Source organism: Schistocerca nitens, chromosome 10 (assembly GCF_023898315.1).
Source record: "Schistocerca nitens isolate TAMUIC-IGC-003100 chromosome 10, iqSchNite1.1, whole genome shotgun sequence".
Taxonomy (NCBI): domain Eukaryota; kingdom Metazoa; phylum Arthropoda; class Insecta; order Orthoptera; family Acrididae; genus Schistocerca; species Schistocerca nitens.
This window is the reverse complement of record NC_064623.1, coordinates 129,057,332-129,076,874: the sequence shown is the minus strand read 5'-3', so window position 1 is coordinate 129,076,874 and position 19,543 is coordinate 129,057,332. Positions and strand designations below refer to the sequence as shown.

At 45.6% G+C, this 19,543-nt stretch overlaps 1 protein-coding gene across 1 annotated transcript in view; it reads left to right on the top strand.

Moving 5' to 3' along the window:
• The window catches only part of LOC126210120 (esterase FE4-like), a 191,939-nt gene that overhangs the window by 36,302 nt on the left and 136,094 nt on the right, over positions 1–19,543 (top strand). Inside the window, exon 2 of the mRNA XM_049939263.1 lies at positions 33–170. Coding sequence (XP_049795220.1) covers positions 33–170 — 138 coding nt within the window. The remainder of the gene's footprint in view (positions 1–32; positions 171–19,543) is intronic.

Genomic DNA, 19,543 nt, shown 5'->3' with positions numbered 1-19,543 from the left:
TTATATGTGTGTGTTATTTATTGTTATTTCAGCCACCACAGCCAGCAGCTGGGTGGAGCGGAGTCCGAGACGCCACTAAACATGGCAACATCGCGCCCCAGATCGACATGCTGACAGGGAAATACGGTGGCGACGAGGACTGCCTCTTCATCAACGTCTGCACGCCCAGGGTACGTCATGATTCCCTTCACTTTTAAGTGCTCTACTGGCGTAGTAGCTTTATTCACCAGTCTGGTCTGGCAAGTGGTGGAGGTGTCACCATTTCAGGTCCGACAATGGTTGATGGTGTTGTGCCTAGGAATCTTGCACTCTCATTTCGCTAGACAAATAATCAAACAACTCATATTAATGAGTTTTATTACGACTAGGTAATTACAAAAACTTTGATATTACACATATGTGTCACAAGCAAAAGGCGACATACAAAACAGTCTTTGCAGTGACTGCTGATCTCTAACTGAGCTACGTAAGAGTACTAGTGAAGAGGCTACGATACGCCGGCCACCGAAGTTGCTAATGCTGAAGCTGCTATCGAAGTGGGCTGCAACCTGTCTGGCGTGGCGCTTATGTCGTCTTCACCTAGGGGCCGTTGTTGTCGTGTTGTCATCCTGGAGGGAGGCTAGTCACTTTGCGATTGGCTGACCTCTTCTCAAAGCCTTCTCCGTCGTTCCCGACTGGTGTGCCAACACTAACTTCACGCCGTAACAGCTGATACATGATAATCAGCCATTCAGGAATGTAGATTTTCTCAGAGAATTAATTGAAGCAATCTTTTCAGGCTGTCAGTTGAGTCATGAAGTCTTGTTGTCACAAGTTTACCACGATTTTTCTGCTCGTCAAAACCATACAACTGCACGACGCCACTATTAGACTTCTCTGAAAATGAGGAACGTGAAGCTCTTCGAAACGATGCAACAATACTGTACCAATGAAAAGTTCATATCAAAAACCAGAGTCGTAATTTTCTCATTTTTTTATTTCAGTGCATCGGTCGCTACACCGATAAATCACGGTTTTAATTGATGAGATTTGGAGGAATGAACTTTGGTTCTCACTTACTGCAGCTCAAAGATACGATGGTTCTTCAAAAACATCTATTGTCAAAAACGCATGCAACAAAAGCAGCCTTTGTCATTTGGTTGGGGTATTCTAGTGTACCCCTACATCTACATTTACATGACCAATCTGCAGTTCTCTCTTAAGTGCTTGGCAGAGGATTCTTCGAACCAACTTCAGAGAGTTTATTTACCGTTCCACACCCTAACAATGCTTTGGGAAAAATGAGCATTTAACTCTTTATGTACAGGCTCTGAATTCTCTTATTCTGCCTACGTAGGATGGAGGCAGTGACATATTTCACATTTAGAAGAGGAAGTTGGTGACTGGAATTTCGTGTAAATATCTCGCCATAACAAAAAGAGTCTTTGTTTTAATGATTGCCGTCCCAACTCGCTTATCATATCCGTGACATTCTCCCCCTATTTCACGATAATACAAAAGGAGACGCCTGTCTCTAACTCTTTTGATGTCCTCTGCCAATCAGGTAAGGTTCCTATACATCACAATATTCTAGCAGAGAACGAACAAGCATTCCTATAGGTACTCTCTTTAGTAGCTCTATTGCATCTTCTAAGTGCCCATAATGTTATCTACGTGATCGTTCCAACTTAAGTTGTTGGTAATTACAATTCCTAGACATTTAATCCAACTGGCAGCCTTAAAAATTTGTGAGATTTGTCGTGTAATCGAAATGTAACGGATTTCTTTTCGTATTCTTGTGGATGACCTCACCTTATTCAAAGACAACTGTCACTTTTCTCACCATTCAGATACCGTATCTAAGTCCTTCTGCAATTGGTTTCGATCTTCTGATGACATTAGTAGACAGAGAATGACAGAAACATCTGCAAACAATCTAAGAGGGCTGTACATTTCTTGCCTGTGTTAAGCCTCAGCCTCTGTGATTCTGTAGTTTCAAAAATACTTTTAAAAAAACAAGAGAAAAAGATCATATAAACATATGTCCGAAAATCCTTCGTTTTTGAGTTATTAATGAAATCTTAAGTTGAATGCCTTTCCAAGTACAACCCACCTCATCTTACCTATGCACCTGTTTGCCTCAACATATGATGCTTTGTTGCCAGGGAGGTTTGCATTCGGCATTCGTGTATCTTCAACGTGTCCATTGAGTACATGGATTTATACGAGGATTCATCCAGAAGTATGGTTCGCGCCATTTTCACAAACAGATTGCAGACGAGAGGACAGGTAGGAGACGAGATACTGGTAGAAGTAAAGCTGTGAGTACCGGGCGTGAGTCGTGCTTCGGTAGCTCAGTTGGCGTAGTTTGCCGCCGGCAGTGCTGCGAGGCGGTCACGCGCCAGAGCGCTGCGGGCGAGGCGCGCACGGTGTGTTTGTGTTTACTTCAGCCGCTGTAAGTGCCGTTTTCTCTTCTAGACCACCATGGCGCACAACTATCGGAAGAAGACACTACGTTTCAACTTTTGTTCCGACTTCGCCCGACCCAAGGCCCTGGAGGTAGAACGATTTATACGCGATGAAGTTAAGATACCCCCAACGGATCTAATTGGTATCCACTTGTCCATAGTTAGCAGTACCGTCTACGTCAAAATGATCAACGATGCGGCGTGCGACAAGGTGCTTCAAGAGGCCAAACGTGGACTGCGCTTCTGTCATTCCGACGGCAACGTCGGACCCGTTACCGTCGATCACGCAGGTCTCGGCATACGGACGATACGGATCTTCGAACTGCCGTTCGAACTACCTGCAGACGTCGTCATCGAGGCGCTCCGTCCCTATGGCAACGTTCTGGAACATGTTGCCGAACGATGGGTACAATTTCAAACCTATCCCGTTTTAAACGGTGTTAGACAGGTCCGCATCGAGTTGCAGAAACACGTGCCTTCCTATCTACGTATCGGAGGCTGCCGTGCCATTATAATGTACGACGGCCAACCTCGGACCTGTTCCGGTTGCGGGAAAGAAGGTCACCTACGGTCTGAATGCATTCAACGACGTGTCGCGCAGCTCCCGTTGTCGGAAGCGTCCGTCACACCCACGATGACCGCCCTGCCGGTCACTTACGCAGCGGCTCTTGCCACGTCTACAGTTTTATCCCGTCCGTCGCCCGGTCCTTCCGATCGGCACGTCCCACCGTCCCAGTCACCTATGGACGGTGCGGACGTCCCACCTGACAACCTTGCCGCCGAACAGGCTCCCGCACCGGACGCTGAGGAGAACAGTACTTCTTCACAACACCTGTTTGACAATCTCGTTGTACCCACCGACGCCTTCGAACCAGGTCGACGTTCCTCCTTGCCGTCGTCCGACACTGAGGAACACGTTCGCAAACAACGCTCGCCACGTAGGCGCAAACGCCGTCGCCGTTCACCCACGGGCTCTCAAAGCATCGCCACCCGCGACGACGAAGACGACACCCAGCCAGCCGACATTTCGACGCAGAGGTCGGCGGACAACTTTCAAGATGAACAAGACGTTTCGCAGGACGAGACCACCATGGAGGTCGCCCCGCACAATGTAACGATCGGTGCGCAGGTTGAGACGCCTGTCTCCCCGCCGACAACTCCAGATCTCTCTAACCACGACGCCATTCCCATGGACATTGGACAGACCCACGGCACAGGAACATGGGCCGACGACGTTGAGGAAGATACGCCCCCTCCTCCGGATGAGTTGCCTCCGCCGGACAAGGCTGCCTGTTAACATCAAAAGCGAGGCATTGCAGCTGATGGGACGGGACTTCCTGTCGGTGCCCTCCCCTTGGTGATGGTAGATGCGCGTCCACCACCACTGAAACAAACGTACCGGTTTGCCACACTGAACATCAACATGATCGGCACTGCACCCAAGTTGCAACTCCTATGTGACATGCTTCGGGCCTCTGACGTCGACGTCGCCCTTCTTCAGGAAGTACGCGTTGCCACACTACCACCAGTCTACGGCTACGACTCATACACTTCCACATGTGATCAATCAGGGCGTGGAGTGGCTTTCTACATACGCGAAGGAATCCCACTCACGGACACGACAATCCTTCCCTGTGGAAGAGGCATGGCTGTTACCATCTTCGACACGCGCGTCATCAATATCTACGCTCCGTCTGGCTCCACGAACCGTCGGCAGCGGTCCACTTTCTTCGGACATGACGTGGCGCCCCTGTTTTCTGGCCGCTATGATCGCCTTATCATGGGAGGCGATTTCAACTGTGTCCTCCATCCGCAGGACCAAGTGCCTGGTTATTCGCCATGCCCGGCGCTGCTCGCCTTAATCGAAGATTTTCATCTAGTGGACGTTTGGGAGAAAATTCATGGCCATACCCCCGGTTTTACCCATTATACAGCACATTCTGCGAGCAGACTGGACCGGTTTTATGTCTCTGCCCAACTTCGCAATGAAGTCGCCCAAGCTGAACGATGGCCCCTTGCATTTTCGGACCACTGCGCCGTCATTTGCTCCCTGGCTCTGCCACCTCAGTCAGTGTGGCGCGGCAGGGGTTACTGGAAGCTTAATACCTCCCTCCTTAACGATCCACACTGCCGACAACGTATTGCCACTACATGGGCGTCTTGCGAAAGACGCCTTCCGCAGTACACATCCACGTTCCATTGGTGGCTCAAATGTGCCAAACCGGCGATCAGAAAGGCCTTCATACAATGTGGCAAGGACGCAGCAGCATGGCATCGAGACACCACAAATTTTCACTACGCCGTCCTCCGTGAGCTCGATGCGCTCCCTCCATCACCTGACACCCATAGGGAACGACAGCGTACTAAAGCTCGTCTCCTCTCTCTTCAACGTGCACGACTGCATGGTGTCGTGGTGCGTTCCCGACGACAAGACCTCCTCCACGACGAAGCCCCATCCACAATCCATGCCGCATCCGACCATAGTCATCGACGTCGACTTTTTGTCCCCAACATCACGACCTCCGATGGTGTTCACCACACAACACAGGCGGCGGTGGTGTCTGCCTTTGCTGAACATTATCGCCAATTTTATGATGATGAACCGATGGCGACGCCCATTCCTGATGATCTCCGTCCTTCCCCTGATCGGACGCTCACCGTAGCGGAGTCAACGTCCATGATGTCTGCAATCACCGCAGAAGAGGTGGTAGATGCGATCAACAAAGGGGCCAAGAACAAAGCACCGGGACCAGATGGTCTCCCAGTGGAGTTTTACCGGGCGTTCACCACGTTAATGCTTCCTCGCTGGACGGAAATGATTCAGGAACTCTTTACTCCGTCCTTCCCAATTCCACCTGAATTCGTCACTGGCATTCTTCTACCTGTGCCTAAACCGAAAGGAGGGTCTCATGTCTCTGCATATCGCCCCCTTACACTACTGAATGCAGACTATAAAATCTATGCACGCCTCTTAGCAGCGCGCATACGCACCGTCTTACCTACGGTCCTTTCACCTGAGCAGACTGCACGTGGTTGTGGGGCCACCTTACAAACAGCCCTAGGAGAATGCCGTGACCTCATTGCACTGGCGTCGGTTTGTCGCCTTCGTGCAGCACTGGTATCCGTCGATTTCACGAGTGCCTTTGATCGCGTTCGACACCCATTCCTCCTCATGGTGGCGACACGTATGGGGTTCCCATTGCTTTTTGTGGATGCCATTCGCCGGTTACTACTTCCCGCGGTCTCGATGGTACAAGTCAATGGGAGGCTTGTAGGACCGATCCCTATACGCCGCTCTGTGCGTCAGGGATGCCCTATGTCTAACTTACTATATGCCATTGCACTTGAGCCCCTCATCACTGGACTTACCTCTAGACTGCAGGGCCTCACTTTGCGCGACTACACCTTTCACTGTAGGGCTTATGCGGACGATCTCCTCTTTCTCACCTGCTCCCCCACGGAACTCAATGACGCCATCCAATGGATCCACCAGTATGGACGTCATTCTGGTAGCATTCTTAATGTCCGTAAATCGACTATGATGCACATTGGGCGCGGCCTCCCGGCTATGGTGCCGACCCCACTCCCAGTCAGTGCCACCCTTCGTTACTTGGGTATCGAATTTACGAGCTCCACACACCGCACAGCGGCCCTGGCTTACCGGCGGCTTTTGCAGTCGATTCGGCACCATGTCCGCGGTCAAGTGCACCGTAACTTAAACCAACTCCAACGTGTGTCCTATGTCAACATGTATGTCGCCCCTAAACTGGTACACGTCGCCCAGATACTCCCAATGCCGTTACTCCTTGGCCGCCGCATCCAATCAGCCTTTGGATATTTCGTGTCAGCAGGGGCACTTTTCAAAGTCCGCTACAACACTCTAACACTGCCTCCTGCAAAAGGTGGCCTCGGACTCGTCAACGTGCGGGCACGATCTTCCGCACTCTTTGTCCACACTCTGTTGCGGCACTGGCAGGGGCCGGTCCCGTCCTTAACACGCAGTCTCTTAGATATCCTCCGACCAGCTTCTCTCGATCCACCGATCAATGTGGCACCTATTTCTCCATTATTGTACTACGTCGCCAATTGTTTCCTCGAACTCAGCTACGTTCGGGCCGATCTTCCAGTCACCCGTCCTCACCGTACAAAAGATTATTATCGTTTGTTTATGCTGTCCAACCCTTGCGACCCCATGGTGCTACAGCATCCTGATATTAACTGGCGCACGGTTTGGGGGTGTGTGCATGCACCCTTTTTACCGTCGTCTGTGTCTGCACTCTGGTATGTTTTAGTCTATGGAAAATTCCCGACTAATAGTCGACTTTATCGCATAGGACTGGCCACCTCCCCACTCTGCCCTGACTGTCAGCTGGAAGACACCGACGAGCACCGTCTTACGTGCCCCCTGAAACAACACGTATGGCTCCTCATCCAACGAATCGTGGGCTTTTACCTCCGTGCCCCGCCGACGACGGTAACCCCGGATTTCCTTTTGTTGCCCCAAACATTTCATTACCCTCTTGCTAAGCACCATACCCTAATCTGGTTTCGAGGACTGGCTTTAGAATACCTCTTTCAGAGTGGTCCGCATACTGCCCTTGACTTCTGGTACAAAGTTGTGACCGCGCATAGCACCCTCAGCCGAAAACCATCTTACCGACAAACTTTTGCCGGTTTTCTCCGCAGCGTCTTCCTTGACCCCCCTCAAAGTTGGGGTGTACCATGCCTACCTGTCACATGATGCAACACCCTTATCCACGTTCTCATGCATCGACCAAGAACACAAACAAACTTACAAAAAAAAAAAAAAAAAAAAAAAAAAAAAAAAAAAAAAAAAAAAAGGAAGAAGACAGAACATGTTATATTTTGTTGTATTTAATGTTTTCCTTTTTTAATATTTTTTTGTTTAACTAACAGTCATTTGTATGTGTTTCAATGGTACCTTGAAGAACTCTTGCATAGTTAGTCTATATATACTTTTAGTTGGTTCAATAATTAGAAAAAGAAAACAAAAAGGAGAAACAGGATGTGTTACATTTTGTTGTATTTAATGTTATTCTAATAATTTGTTTACCTAACACTCATTTGTATATGTTTAACTGGTACCTTGACGAACTTTTGCTTTGTGTATATATATATGTACTCTCCGTTTATTAAAAAAAAAAAAAAAAAAAAAAAAAAAAAAAAAAAAAAAAAAAAAAAAAGTTGGTAGAGCACTTGCCCGCGAAAGGCAAAGGTCCCGAGTTCGAGTCTCGGTCGGGTACACAGTTTTAATCTGCCAGGAAGTTTCAGATTGTTTATTCTCCTATAAATTCACATCGTTGGAAAGAAGAAAGTTAGCTATGTTTTTCTACATAATCGCCATCTTTTTCTATGCATTTTTGTAGACGGTGATCCAATTTCTGTACCTCCATGTTGTAGAAGTCCGCCGCTAACCCGTTGAGGAATTGTTTCACCCCTTCTTTGACTTTGTCGGCGCTGCGGAATCGTTGGCCACCCTTGCGTTCCTTTAACTTGGGGAACAAGTGATAATCACTAGGCGCGAGGTATGGACTGTAAGGTGGGTGGGGCATGGCAGTCCAACCAAAGTTTGTCAAAAGTGCATGGACCTCCTTCTGACTGGCGCTAAACTCCCTGTACCATTCCGGTCGTGTTGAAGCGACAAACACTTGTTGCCATACACTTGTGGCAACTGGCGATGAATATCCGCGGGTGGAGTCCATTCTGCGTGCAAAAAACCGAATTACGGAACGAATCTCGCAGTTTGCGGGATCACCAATGGGCACCTCCATGGCGGACGGCTGCTGAGCCAATAATGAGCGGCGCAGCGAAGCGCGGTCGGGCGGAATCGAGAGCAGCGCACAGTGCGTCGACGCACTTTCCCGTGCAGCTCGACTCGTAACACGACGCCCTGTAGCTGCACTAAAAGCATTATTCAACATGGTGGCGTTGCTGTCAGGGTCCCTCCGAGCCATAATCCGTAGGTAGGTCATCCAGTCCAGTAGGAGCCCTTAGGCGGTATGAGCGTGGCATGTCATCGGCAGTTCATGTCTCTCAGTATCTCCTCCATGTCCGAACAGCATCGCTTTGGTTCACTCCGAGACGCCTGGACACTTCCCTTGTTGAGAGCCCTTCTTGGTACAAAGCAACAACGCGGACGTGATCGAACCGTGGTATTGACCGTCTAGGCATGGTTGAACTACAGACAACAGGAGCCGTGTACCTCCTTCCTGGTGGAATGACTGGAACTGGTCGGGTGACGGGCCCCCTCTGTCTAATAGACGCTGCTCATCGATGGTTGTTCACATCTTTGGGAGGATTTAGTGACATCTCTGAACAGTCAAAGGGGCTGTGTCTGTGACACAATACCTAATACAGGAGTTCTGGGAACCGGGGTGGTGCAAAAACTTTATTTTGTGAGCGCTAGAAAACGGTATAGTACAGTCAAACCCATTAAAAGAGCGCTCTGGCGGCTTTACAACGCTACAGACCTGCACGGTGGTCACGTGATACTCGACTGCTGAGGTAATTCAGGCAGTCAGGTAGTGGGTATGTGCGAGTCGACAGTATGGAGTTAGCAGCAACAGGATTGCACAAGGGGCAGAGGCGACTAGAAGACTAAAGAGATACTCAAGTTAGATGTACCCACGACCACGCCGTGAAAGAAGCTGCCTGATTTGCCGGCGTATCAACGCGGACAGTCCAAGGTGTCCACATGGGTCGTAAAAAGATCATAACTGAAAGTGATAGAAGTCGCCTGGGAGAAACTGCTGCTGTCGGCGAATGCAGATGTATCTCAACAAGTTTCCTAGTGAAAATTACTTGTAGTCGGCTACTTTGCCAACACCACTGCCCCAAAGACTCGTAAAATTGCTCATTTACAGTGGGCCGAACACAGAAGTTGGACAGCAGCTGATGGCAGGAGTGTAGTGCGATTCGACAGTTTGAGGTGTTGCTCCTTTTCAAATTACATGATGCGTCACGTGCATTGGTGCGCCAAAGAAACGTTTAAAGTGCAATGCGTAGAGTCTTTATTTCAGGTCAGCGATGGTTGTGTGATGTTATGGGGTCTTTCGTCATGCCAATAACTCCACCTGGTTATTCACGTTATGTGTAATGCCATACCTGAAGAAACCGATGTTTCTTTCGGTATTCTCGGTGGTCAGCTCGTGCCCTTTTTTCTACATCTTCATAATGAGTGTGCCAGGTCTTCCGAGATGACAATAGCTTCGCTCCCTGGGGTGGCTGCATATTATGCTAGTTTGGCGAACACTCAGACATCCTAATCGCACCTCCATAGGCCCGCTAAATCCCCATTCCTAATCATGTAGGGAAGTCCAGCACTATTTGCAAGAGCAGGCGCGACTGCTACGGTCGCAGGTTCGAATCCTGCCTCGGGCATGGATGTGTGTGATGTCCTTAGGTTAGTTAGGTTTAAGTAGTTCTAAGTTCTAGGGGACTGATGACCACAGTAGTTAAGTCCCATAGTGCTCAGAGCCATTTGAACCATTTTTTTGCAAGAGCAGGGCAATCAACAACTCTGATAGCACTACAGGATTCGATAATCCATGAGTGGTTCAGCTGTATGTGCCAAACTTGAAGAATCAGATGGGCCCTCTTCATAGTTGAATTGAGGCCATTATTAAGGCTACAGGGATGTCACACGATATTAGCATCATGTCTGCTGGTACTGAAAAGTTTTATTACCATTGTGCTTATGAACCATCGTCTTCAACAAACTTTCCTCAGTGAACAAGGTATGGGGCTCTGTGTATCTCTGATGCTATCCTTCTTCGTCTACATCTACATACACACCCTGCAAGCCGGCGGTTGGCGGATCGATCTTCTGGGACTACTTTCGATCACGTGAGTGGCGTAGGAAAATACTCACGTTGTCGATCGTGTCCTCTAGCACTTCTGTGGATCCGCAGTTCACGGGTAGCGGGCCCTGGCGGCCGTTGTCTGAGACACGACGAGGCTGTATTTTGCTCCCTAACAGCGTCCACGGTCGTACCGGAAACGTCTGATATGTTTACACTTCCTGTGTTGAAGACATCCCGCATCTCTGTTCTGTCATGCGGGTAGTCGATGTCGCAGGCGGACGGGACGTACGCTGTATGTCCGGCAGAACAGAAAGGACTCCGTTACGTTCATCAACTATCTTAGCTTCGTTCTATCACGTCTTCTTTTTCAGTTACATTAGTGATTAGGGAGAAGTAACAGCTAAACACGGCGTGATGAACTGATAATCCAATCTCGCTCAGTGAAATAACGTCTTATAAGCAAACTAGTAGTGAAAAGTGACCTAACAGAGTGCTCACAACATTTGTACCTATCCCACATAACACAATGCCGATGCGGTTGGACACTGAAAAGACATCGCTTTACAGCTCCTCTTATTCTTTGTTGCTAGGCCAATTGTAGTTTTGGAAAAAAATCTTAGGAATGCTCTGGATATTTTCACGTAAACGGTGAAATGCCTCTGCAATTATTAATGAAAACTTTTATTTCCATTTCTTAGAACAAGGACAAGGCGTTCAGCATGTATTTACAGTAAATATCAGAACATTCATAATAAACATCAGGTTGTCCCCTAACACACAATGATTTAGATTTATAAATTTATAAATAATTTGAAACGACAGTAAAAGCGATTATCGCCGAGAGACTGAGGTAACCATTCATGATCAAAAAGAAGGGGTCTTATTGTTCCTCGTTCATCCGAGATACACACAGAAAGACTGCTGTCCTGTTGTTTACTATTCAGTATGGTAACTCAACCATGACAAAGGGGGGAGGCAGTACTGCCAAAAGCCGAAATACCCCTAGCATACAGGTGCTCATTCTGTTTGATGTTCTGACCTCCATGAAATGCATTGTGACAATATGTAGCAACATGAGAATGGACAGCGAACAATAATCACTGCCGGCCGCGGTGGTCTCGCGGTTCTAGGCGCGCAGTCCGGAACCGTGGGACTGCTACGGTCGCAGGTTCGAATCCTGCCTCGGGCATGGATGTGTGTGATGTCCTTAGGTTAGTTAGGTTTAAGTAGTTCTAAGTTCTAGGGGACTGATAACCACAGCAGTTGAGTCCCATAGTGCTCAGAGCCAATAATCACTGATACCAGCTCAGAAAGTCGTCACAACGAACAACAGAGGACCCACTGAAAGGAAATCAGCCTGAGGCTTTTCACACGAAATATTGCAATGAAGGATCTTGTGGTGTACATACTGTAAGACCTTCGGTACACACACCATCAGATTATTTGACTTGTTGCTCTAACGAAGTAGGCGAGTGTCAGCAATATGTCTCGTGGTCTTATCGTGGCGTGTTTATCTTCTACCGTTAGGTCAGACGGTAGAAATGCCACTTGCACGCTTAGAGTAGCAGATTGACGGTGACCAACTTTAAACAGGACTGTAGCGCCTAGAACCGCACGGCCACCCCCGCCGGCAATAAACCGTTTCCTTCGAGGTAATTCTTAGTGTTCGAACACAATATGTTCTAAAATCCTGCTGCATATCGACGTTAACGATATGGGCCTGTAATTTAGTGGATTACTCCTACTACCTTTCTTGAATATTGGTGTGAACTGTGCAACTTTCCAGTCTTTGAGTACGGATCTTTCGTTGAGCGAACGGTTGTATATGATTGTTAAGTATGGAGCTAATGCATCAGCATACTACGAAAGGAACGTAATTGGTATACAGTCTGGACCAGAAGACTTGCTTTTCAAACCCTCGTCCACCAATCGTGGTTTAGGTTTCCCGTGATTTCCTAAAATCGCTTCGGGTAAATGCCGAGATAGTTCCTCTGAAGGAGCACGGCTGATTTCCTTTCATGTCCTTGCCTAATCCGAGCCTGTGCTCCGTCTCTAATGAGGTCGTTGTCATCGGGGCGTTAAGCACTAACCTCCCCCGCCTCCTTGCTATCAGAACGTTCGTCCATGAACGGAAAGTAAATATCCCACGTTGAACTAACTATTCTGGTGTTGTCAAGTTTAATATACACTGAAACGCCAAAGAAACTGGCATAGGCAAGCATATCGAAATACAGAGATATGTAGACAGGCGGAATACGGCGATGCGGACAGCAACGTCTACATAAAAAAATTTGGAAATTTGCGGTAAGGTCTTGTGGAGCAAAGTGCTGAGGTCATCGGTCCCTAAGCTTACACACTACTTAATCTAACTTACACTAACTTACGCTAAGGACGACACACACACCCATGCTCGAGGGAGGACTCGAACCTCCGAACCCCGCGCGGCCGTCTACATAAGACAAGTGTCTCGCGCAGTTGTTAGATCGGTTACTGCGGCTACAAGGCAGGTTATCAAGAATTAAGTAAGATTGAACGTGGTGTTACAATCGGTGCACAAGCGGTGGGACACAACATCTTTGAGATACCAATAAAGTGGGAATTTTCCCGTACGACCATCTCACGAGTGTACCATGAATACCAGGAATCCGGTAAAACATCGACATCGCTGCGGCCGGACCCTTAACATAGACAAATTTAATGTATTGCGAATACATAGAAAGAAGAATCCTTTACTGTATGATTATATGATAGCGGAACAAACTCTGGTAGCAGTTACTTCTGTAAAATATCTGGGAATATGCGTGCGGGACAATTTGAAGTGGAATGATCATATAAAATTAATTGTTGATAAGGCGGTTACCAGGTTGAGATTCATTGGGAGAGTCGTTAGAAAATGTAGTCCGTCAACAAAGGAGGTGACTTACAAAACACTCGATCGACCAGTACTTGAGTATTGCTCATCAGTGTGGGATCCGTACCGGGTCGGATTGATGGAGGAGATAGAGAAGATCCAAAGAAGAGCGGCGTTTTTCGTCACAGGATTATTTGGTAAGCGTGATAGCGTTACGAAGATGTTTAGCAAACTCGAGTGGCAGACTCTGCAAGAGAGGAGCTCTGCATCGCGGTGTAGCTTGCTGTCCAGGTTCCGAGAGGGTGCGTTGCTGGATGAGGCATCGAATATATTGCTTGCCCATACTAATACCTACCGAGAAGATCACGAATGTAAAACTAGAGAGATTCGAGCGCGCATTTCCGGCAGTCGTTCTTCCCGCGAAGCATACGCGACTGGAACAGGAAAGGGAGGTAATGACAGTGGCACGTAAAGTGCCCTCCACCACACACCGTTGGGTGGCTTGCGGATTATAAATGTAGATGTAGATGTAAGAGATTCTGCAATAACGGGACCAACGACGACTGAAGAGAATCGTTCGGCGTGGCATAACTGCAACCCTTCCGCAAATTGCTACAGATTTCAGTGCTCGGCCATCAACAATGGCGGCGTGCGAACCATTCAACGAAACATCATCGATATGGGCTTTCGGAGCTGAAGTCCCACTCGTGTACCCTTGAGACTGCACGATACATAGCTTTAGGCATCTCCTGCGCCCATCAACACCGACATTGGACTGTTGATGACTAGAAAAGTACTGCCTGGTCGGACGACGCGTGGATGGACGAGTTAGGGTATGCAGACAACCTCATGAATCCATGGGCCCAGCATGTCAGCAGGGGACTGCTCAAGCTAGTGGAGGCTCTGTGATGGTGTGGGGCGTGTGCAGTTGGAGTGTTATGGGACCCCTGATACATTTAGATACGACTGTGACAGGGCTGACGTAAGCATCCTGTTTGATCACCAGCACCCATTCGTGTCCATTGTGCATTCCGATCTACTTGGGAGTTACATTGACCAATCTCGACAACAACTGAAACTATTACGGCGCGTTTGGTGGCAATGAGTATTACAGACATAGCTGCAAGGTCATTCTAGAATAGGATGTAGTTCAAATGAATTTTATTATGACTGTCTTAATTGAAATTAGTTTTCAGCTATAATTTACATAATGTTTTCTGGAAATAATTATTTATATCAAGATTTATGTCCCTAATACTTAATAATGAAGGTTGAAAATTTTGGTAAAGGTTGCAAATATTTATAAAGGTTGCAAATTTTGATAAAGGTAGCAAATTTGGACACTATAAAAGCTATCAGCTTCCTATCTTCATATAATTGTAGATTGAATTACCGATAGTAAAATTACAAAAACTGAAAATTAAAACACAAATTTTGTTTGCATGAAAACTAAGGTGCAACCATATTAGTTTCACTGTAAAGTGGTGTTCGAATAAAAGTTAACAAAGAAATGGTTCAAATGGCTCTGAGCACTATGGGACTCAACTGCTGTGGTCATAAGTCCCCTAGAACTTAGAACTACTTAAACCTAACTAACCTAAAGACATCACACACACCCATGCCCGAGGCAGGATTCGAACCTGCGACCGTAGCAGTCGCACGGTTCCGGACTGCGCGCCTAGAACCGCGAGACCACCGCGGCCGGCAAAAGTTAACAATTGTGATTACTAATCTTCGTGCATCAAGATCGATGTTCCCAAATGGATCGATGTGAAAAATAAAATCACATTACCAGAATAATTTGGTGATCAGACATACGGCGTGGTTATGATTAAACTTTCGTTACGTGAGAGAGAGTGATAAACGAGTGACCGTAGGACAATGAAATTTTGTAGACACATTTGTAAGGACAATCGAAGAGAAATAACAAATAAACCATTGAAAGAAAGACATTTTATTTTGCACATGACAGAGTAACTTTTGCAAATTTCTACCATGTTTATGTTACAGGTCACAAACGTTGCTCAGTGAGACGACCATTTGCATCCACAACAGCATGTACAAAAGCCTTTTAGTGTTAAAATTTGTGCATCATGCTATGAAAGGCCTTTCACCCTTGTAGTAACAGAGTGCCCACTTAGTAATGAAGAATGAATAAAAATATTGTCTATGGCTGTGCTACTGTTCCCCTGCGCCCTAGTTGGGAAAAACACAGCCTGCATCAGATAATATGAATTTAAGAGATCTACCAACACCCTTTTTCTTACACAATCATATACAAAATGAATATTGAAGTCGCCACATATAACTAATTGCTGGTACTTCCTATAAAGTGAATCAAGAACACTCTCTAGCTTGAGAAAATATGCTCTGAAGTCAGAGTCAGGGAGCCAATAAACAACAAAATTCAGTAGTTTCACTAAGCCGGCCTCTGTGGCCGAGCGTTTCTAGGCGCTTCAGTGCGGAACCGCGCTGCTGCTATGGTCGCAGGTTCGAATCCTGCTTCGGGCATGGATGTGTGTGATGTCCTTAGGTTAGTTACGTTTAAGTAGTTCTAAGTTCTAGGGGACTGATGACATCAGATGTTGAGTCCCATAGTGTTTAGAGCCATTTGAACCTCTTTTTTTGTTTTTTTGTTTTTTTTTTTTTTTTTTTTTTTTTGTTTCACTAAATTCAACTTCCCTTGCACAACATTAAAATATCTGTTCAGTGGATTGCCGTGATACTTCTATAGACTCAAAGAGAATAATGTTTTTTTACGTACATGGTCACTCCCCCATTCCGCAAGGAACTCCTTGAAAAACAGCCAGCTAATCTGTATGCTGGTAAAGAAAGCCTCTGAATTGTAAAATTATTTAAGTGGTGCTCCGACATACCAATAACTTCACAGTCAAAATCTGTAAGCAGTTCAGTAACTTTATCTCTAATGCCTCTTACATTTTGATGAAACATGCTAATTCCTTCTCTGCTTGGAAACATGAGGCCCTCTGAGGGTGATTCCTTAGTTAGAGAGAGTTCCTTTAAGCAGGTATACCTATCAGCTGACTTCAATGTAAAAAAGTTGCAGCTCTAATACTAAGAATACATAATTCAACTCAAGTGAGGCCAAAATTTATGCGGTATCGGACATTTGAGTTGAAGTACAAATGTTAAGAGTAGGCAAGCTTCATTACTTTTAAAAACTGGCCGCAACCCGTATTTCTTGTAAAGTAAAGCCTCGCTTCTTAATCAGCGACTGTGACGAGGCGTACTGAGTGCCTTGTCACGGTCCGGGCGGCTGCCCCCGTCGGAGGTTCGAGTCCTCCCTCGGGCATGGATGTCCAAAAAATGGTTCAAATTCGTCTGAGCACTATGGGACTTAACATCTATGGTCATCAGTCCCGTAGAACTTAGAACTACCTAAACCTAACTAACCTAATGACATCACACTGTAAGTAGGCTGTTTATGTTTTCTTATTGGCAACTTTATGTGGCTGCTTTGCATTGTTGTAATACTCGCCATTGTAGTGTTAGGCAGCTGGCTGTGAACAGCGCGTAGCGTTGCTCAGTTGGAGGTGAGCCGCCAGCAGTGGTGGATGTGGGGAGAGAAATGGCGGAGTTTTGAAATTTGTCATGAACTGCTATATATATTATGACTGTTAAGGTAAATACATTGTTTGTTCTCTATTAAAATCTTTCATTTGCTAACTATGCCTATCAGTAGTTAGTGCCTTCAGTAGTTTGAATCTTTTATTTAGCTGGCAGTAGTGGCGCTCGCTGTATTGCAGTAGCTTGAGTAGCGAAGATTTTTGTGAGGTAAGTGATTTGTGAAAGGTATAGTTTAATGTTAGTCAGGGCCATTCTTTTGTAGGGATTTTTTAAAGTCAGATTGTGTTGCGCTAAAAATATTGTGTGTCAGTTTAAGCACAGTCCTGTATAATTTTTCTAAGGGGAAGTTTCATATGTCGACCCTTAGCCGAGGATACCTCACTGGAATCTTCTGATTTTTTCTTGTAGTTTGTGTAATTATTGTAAATTTTGTTTACTGCTAGCGCGTAATTATAGAGAGAATTTCCATTGTAGTTGTAGTTTTTCATTGTTGTACAGTAAAACAGTTGTGGCATGCATGTAGATTTGCACCAAGTATTTCGCAGCTGCACTTGCAATTAAGTAGACATTATTTCCATTGCTATGTTATTTTATTTTGCTCTTCAAATTGTGCTTTTCTGTGTTATCGTGTGAAATATTGTAAAAATTATGGCGTGTGAAAAACGTAATACTAGGCTCCAAAGTAAACTGAGAAATGACAGTGAAGACGAAAGCAGTGTGTTAGCGCCGCAGAGTAATGAATTAACTAATGTTCAAAGTAGTAATTTGGTAATTGCGCATAGGGAAATGGAGCGGGTTGCAAATAATGGTGTACACAGTGAAACAATTAGTCAACAGGGAAGCATTATCGATCGATCGGTCGGCAACAGCTCGCCTCAGGAATCCGAAATGACAGAACACAATATTGCAAATACTGTAGACTTAGGTTTTGGGTCCTCACCGTTTTCTCAAATGAGTCAAGACACATTTTCTGCTTGTCAAAATGTGAATGTTGCCGGTGAAAATGCACTGCCAAAAAGCATAGAGAAACAGATTCCAGACACTAATACATTATTATTGCAATTAATGCAACAAATGGAACAAAATCATAGACAAATGGGACAAAGGCTTCAAAAGTTAGACACAATGGAACAACACCAGAGACAAACACAGCAACAGTTAGACAATGGAACAAAATCAGAGTCAAACACAACAAAAGCTACAAAAGTTAGACACAATGGAACAAAATCTTCGAAAGTTAGACACAATGGAACAACACCAGAGACAAACACAGCAACAGTTAGACGCAATGGAACAAAATCTTCACACCACGCTTGAACAAACACGTGAAGATTTGACTACTGAGTTACATAAAATCGAATCGAAATGTCAAAAAGTCTGTAACGACGTAAAAACACAAAGTTGTGAGCATTTTCAACCCATTTTTTCGCGGCATGAAAATGGATTACAGAATCACGAAGCAGCCATAAAAGAACTGCAAATTATTGTTCATGAAAATCATGAGACCTTGCAAGCTGAAATTGACTCAGTTGCATCTACCGATTCGGTTACGCAACTTGCAAAAACTCAGGAAAACTTAAAGGACACAGTAGAAAGACACGTGGAGGAAATTAGTACATTATCAGAGAAAGTAGTTGAACTTTCGGATCAGCTAAATAATTTATCTACGAAGTTAGATGATAATCTGAATGACACAAAACCGGTAGTCTTTAATGACACAGAAGAGTGCGAACAAATTAAGAAATTCAAACAAAATCAGAATCAAATTAATACGCAATACAAAAGAGAAATCCGGGAAGTACAAGATCAGTTGGCACAAGTAATACAAAAATTTCATATTTCAGAGGACACTCGCGCTCCAACACGGGAAGAGGAACTTAGAAATACGGAAAAGCCACAAAATAATAACACAGGGCATTTCGGAAATTATGAAAGAAATTGGCAAGGTGCACCGAATTTTGAGATGGAACCCCCGACACGACGTAACAATGAGCGATATGCTACTCGCCGACACGATGATTTTGACTATAAGCTGTTCATTACTACACGTAAATTCAAAACGTTTAAGAATTCTGCCAACGACATTCATCCACAAGCGTGGCTCCATCAATTCTCTCATTGTTTTCCTCCCAACTGGTCATTAGAGCACAGATTAGAATTTATGTGTGGCTACTTGGAGAATGAACCAGCTGTAAGAATGCGATCGGTCATTCACGATTGTCACAATGAAGGAGATTTTTATCATGCCTTCCTCTCAGCATATTGGTCTCAAGCTACACAAGACCGAGTAAAACATAGCATCATAATGATGAAACATTTCGAACAATCTGAATTTTCCAGTCTTGTGAAATATTTTGAAGACATGTTGCACAAGAATCAGTACCTGTCAAACCCATACAGCCCCTCAGAACTCATCCGCATTTGTTTAATCAAGTTACCTGAACATTTACGACACATTATTTTGGCAGGACGTTGCAAAGACGACATTGAAGCTTTTCAGGGACTCTTACAAGAATTAGAAATTGACACTGACAATCGCGGAACGCGAAAACAGGAACACAACAATTACAGGTCACATCCGTCGCAATTCCGCGATGAAAGAAATAATAACTGGACACGAGGAGGTTATTCTCACAACACAAATCGTGACCAAAACAGACACCACCCGTATGACAACCACTGGCAGAGTAATAATTACAGAGGAAGTTCGCATTTCCGTCGTAATGAATATGACAGAGACAATCATAGAAACAGACAATATGGTAACCGGAACTATTATTAGCAAGGGAGACAGAATAATTTCAGACGCAACAGTTCAGCGCGCAGTTACGATT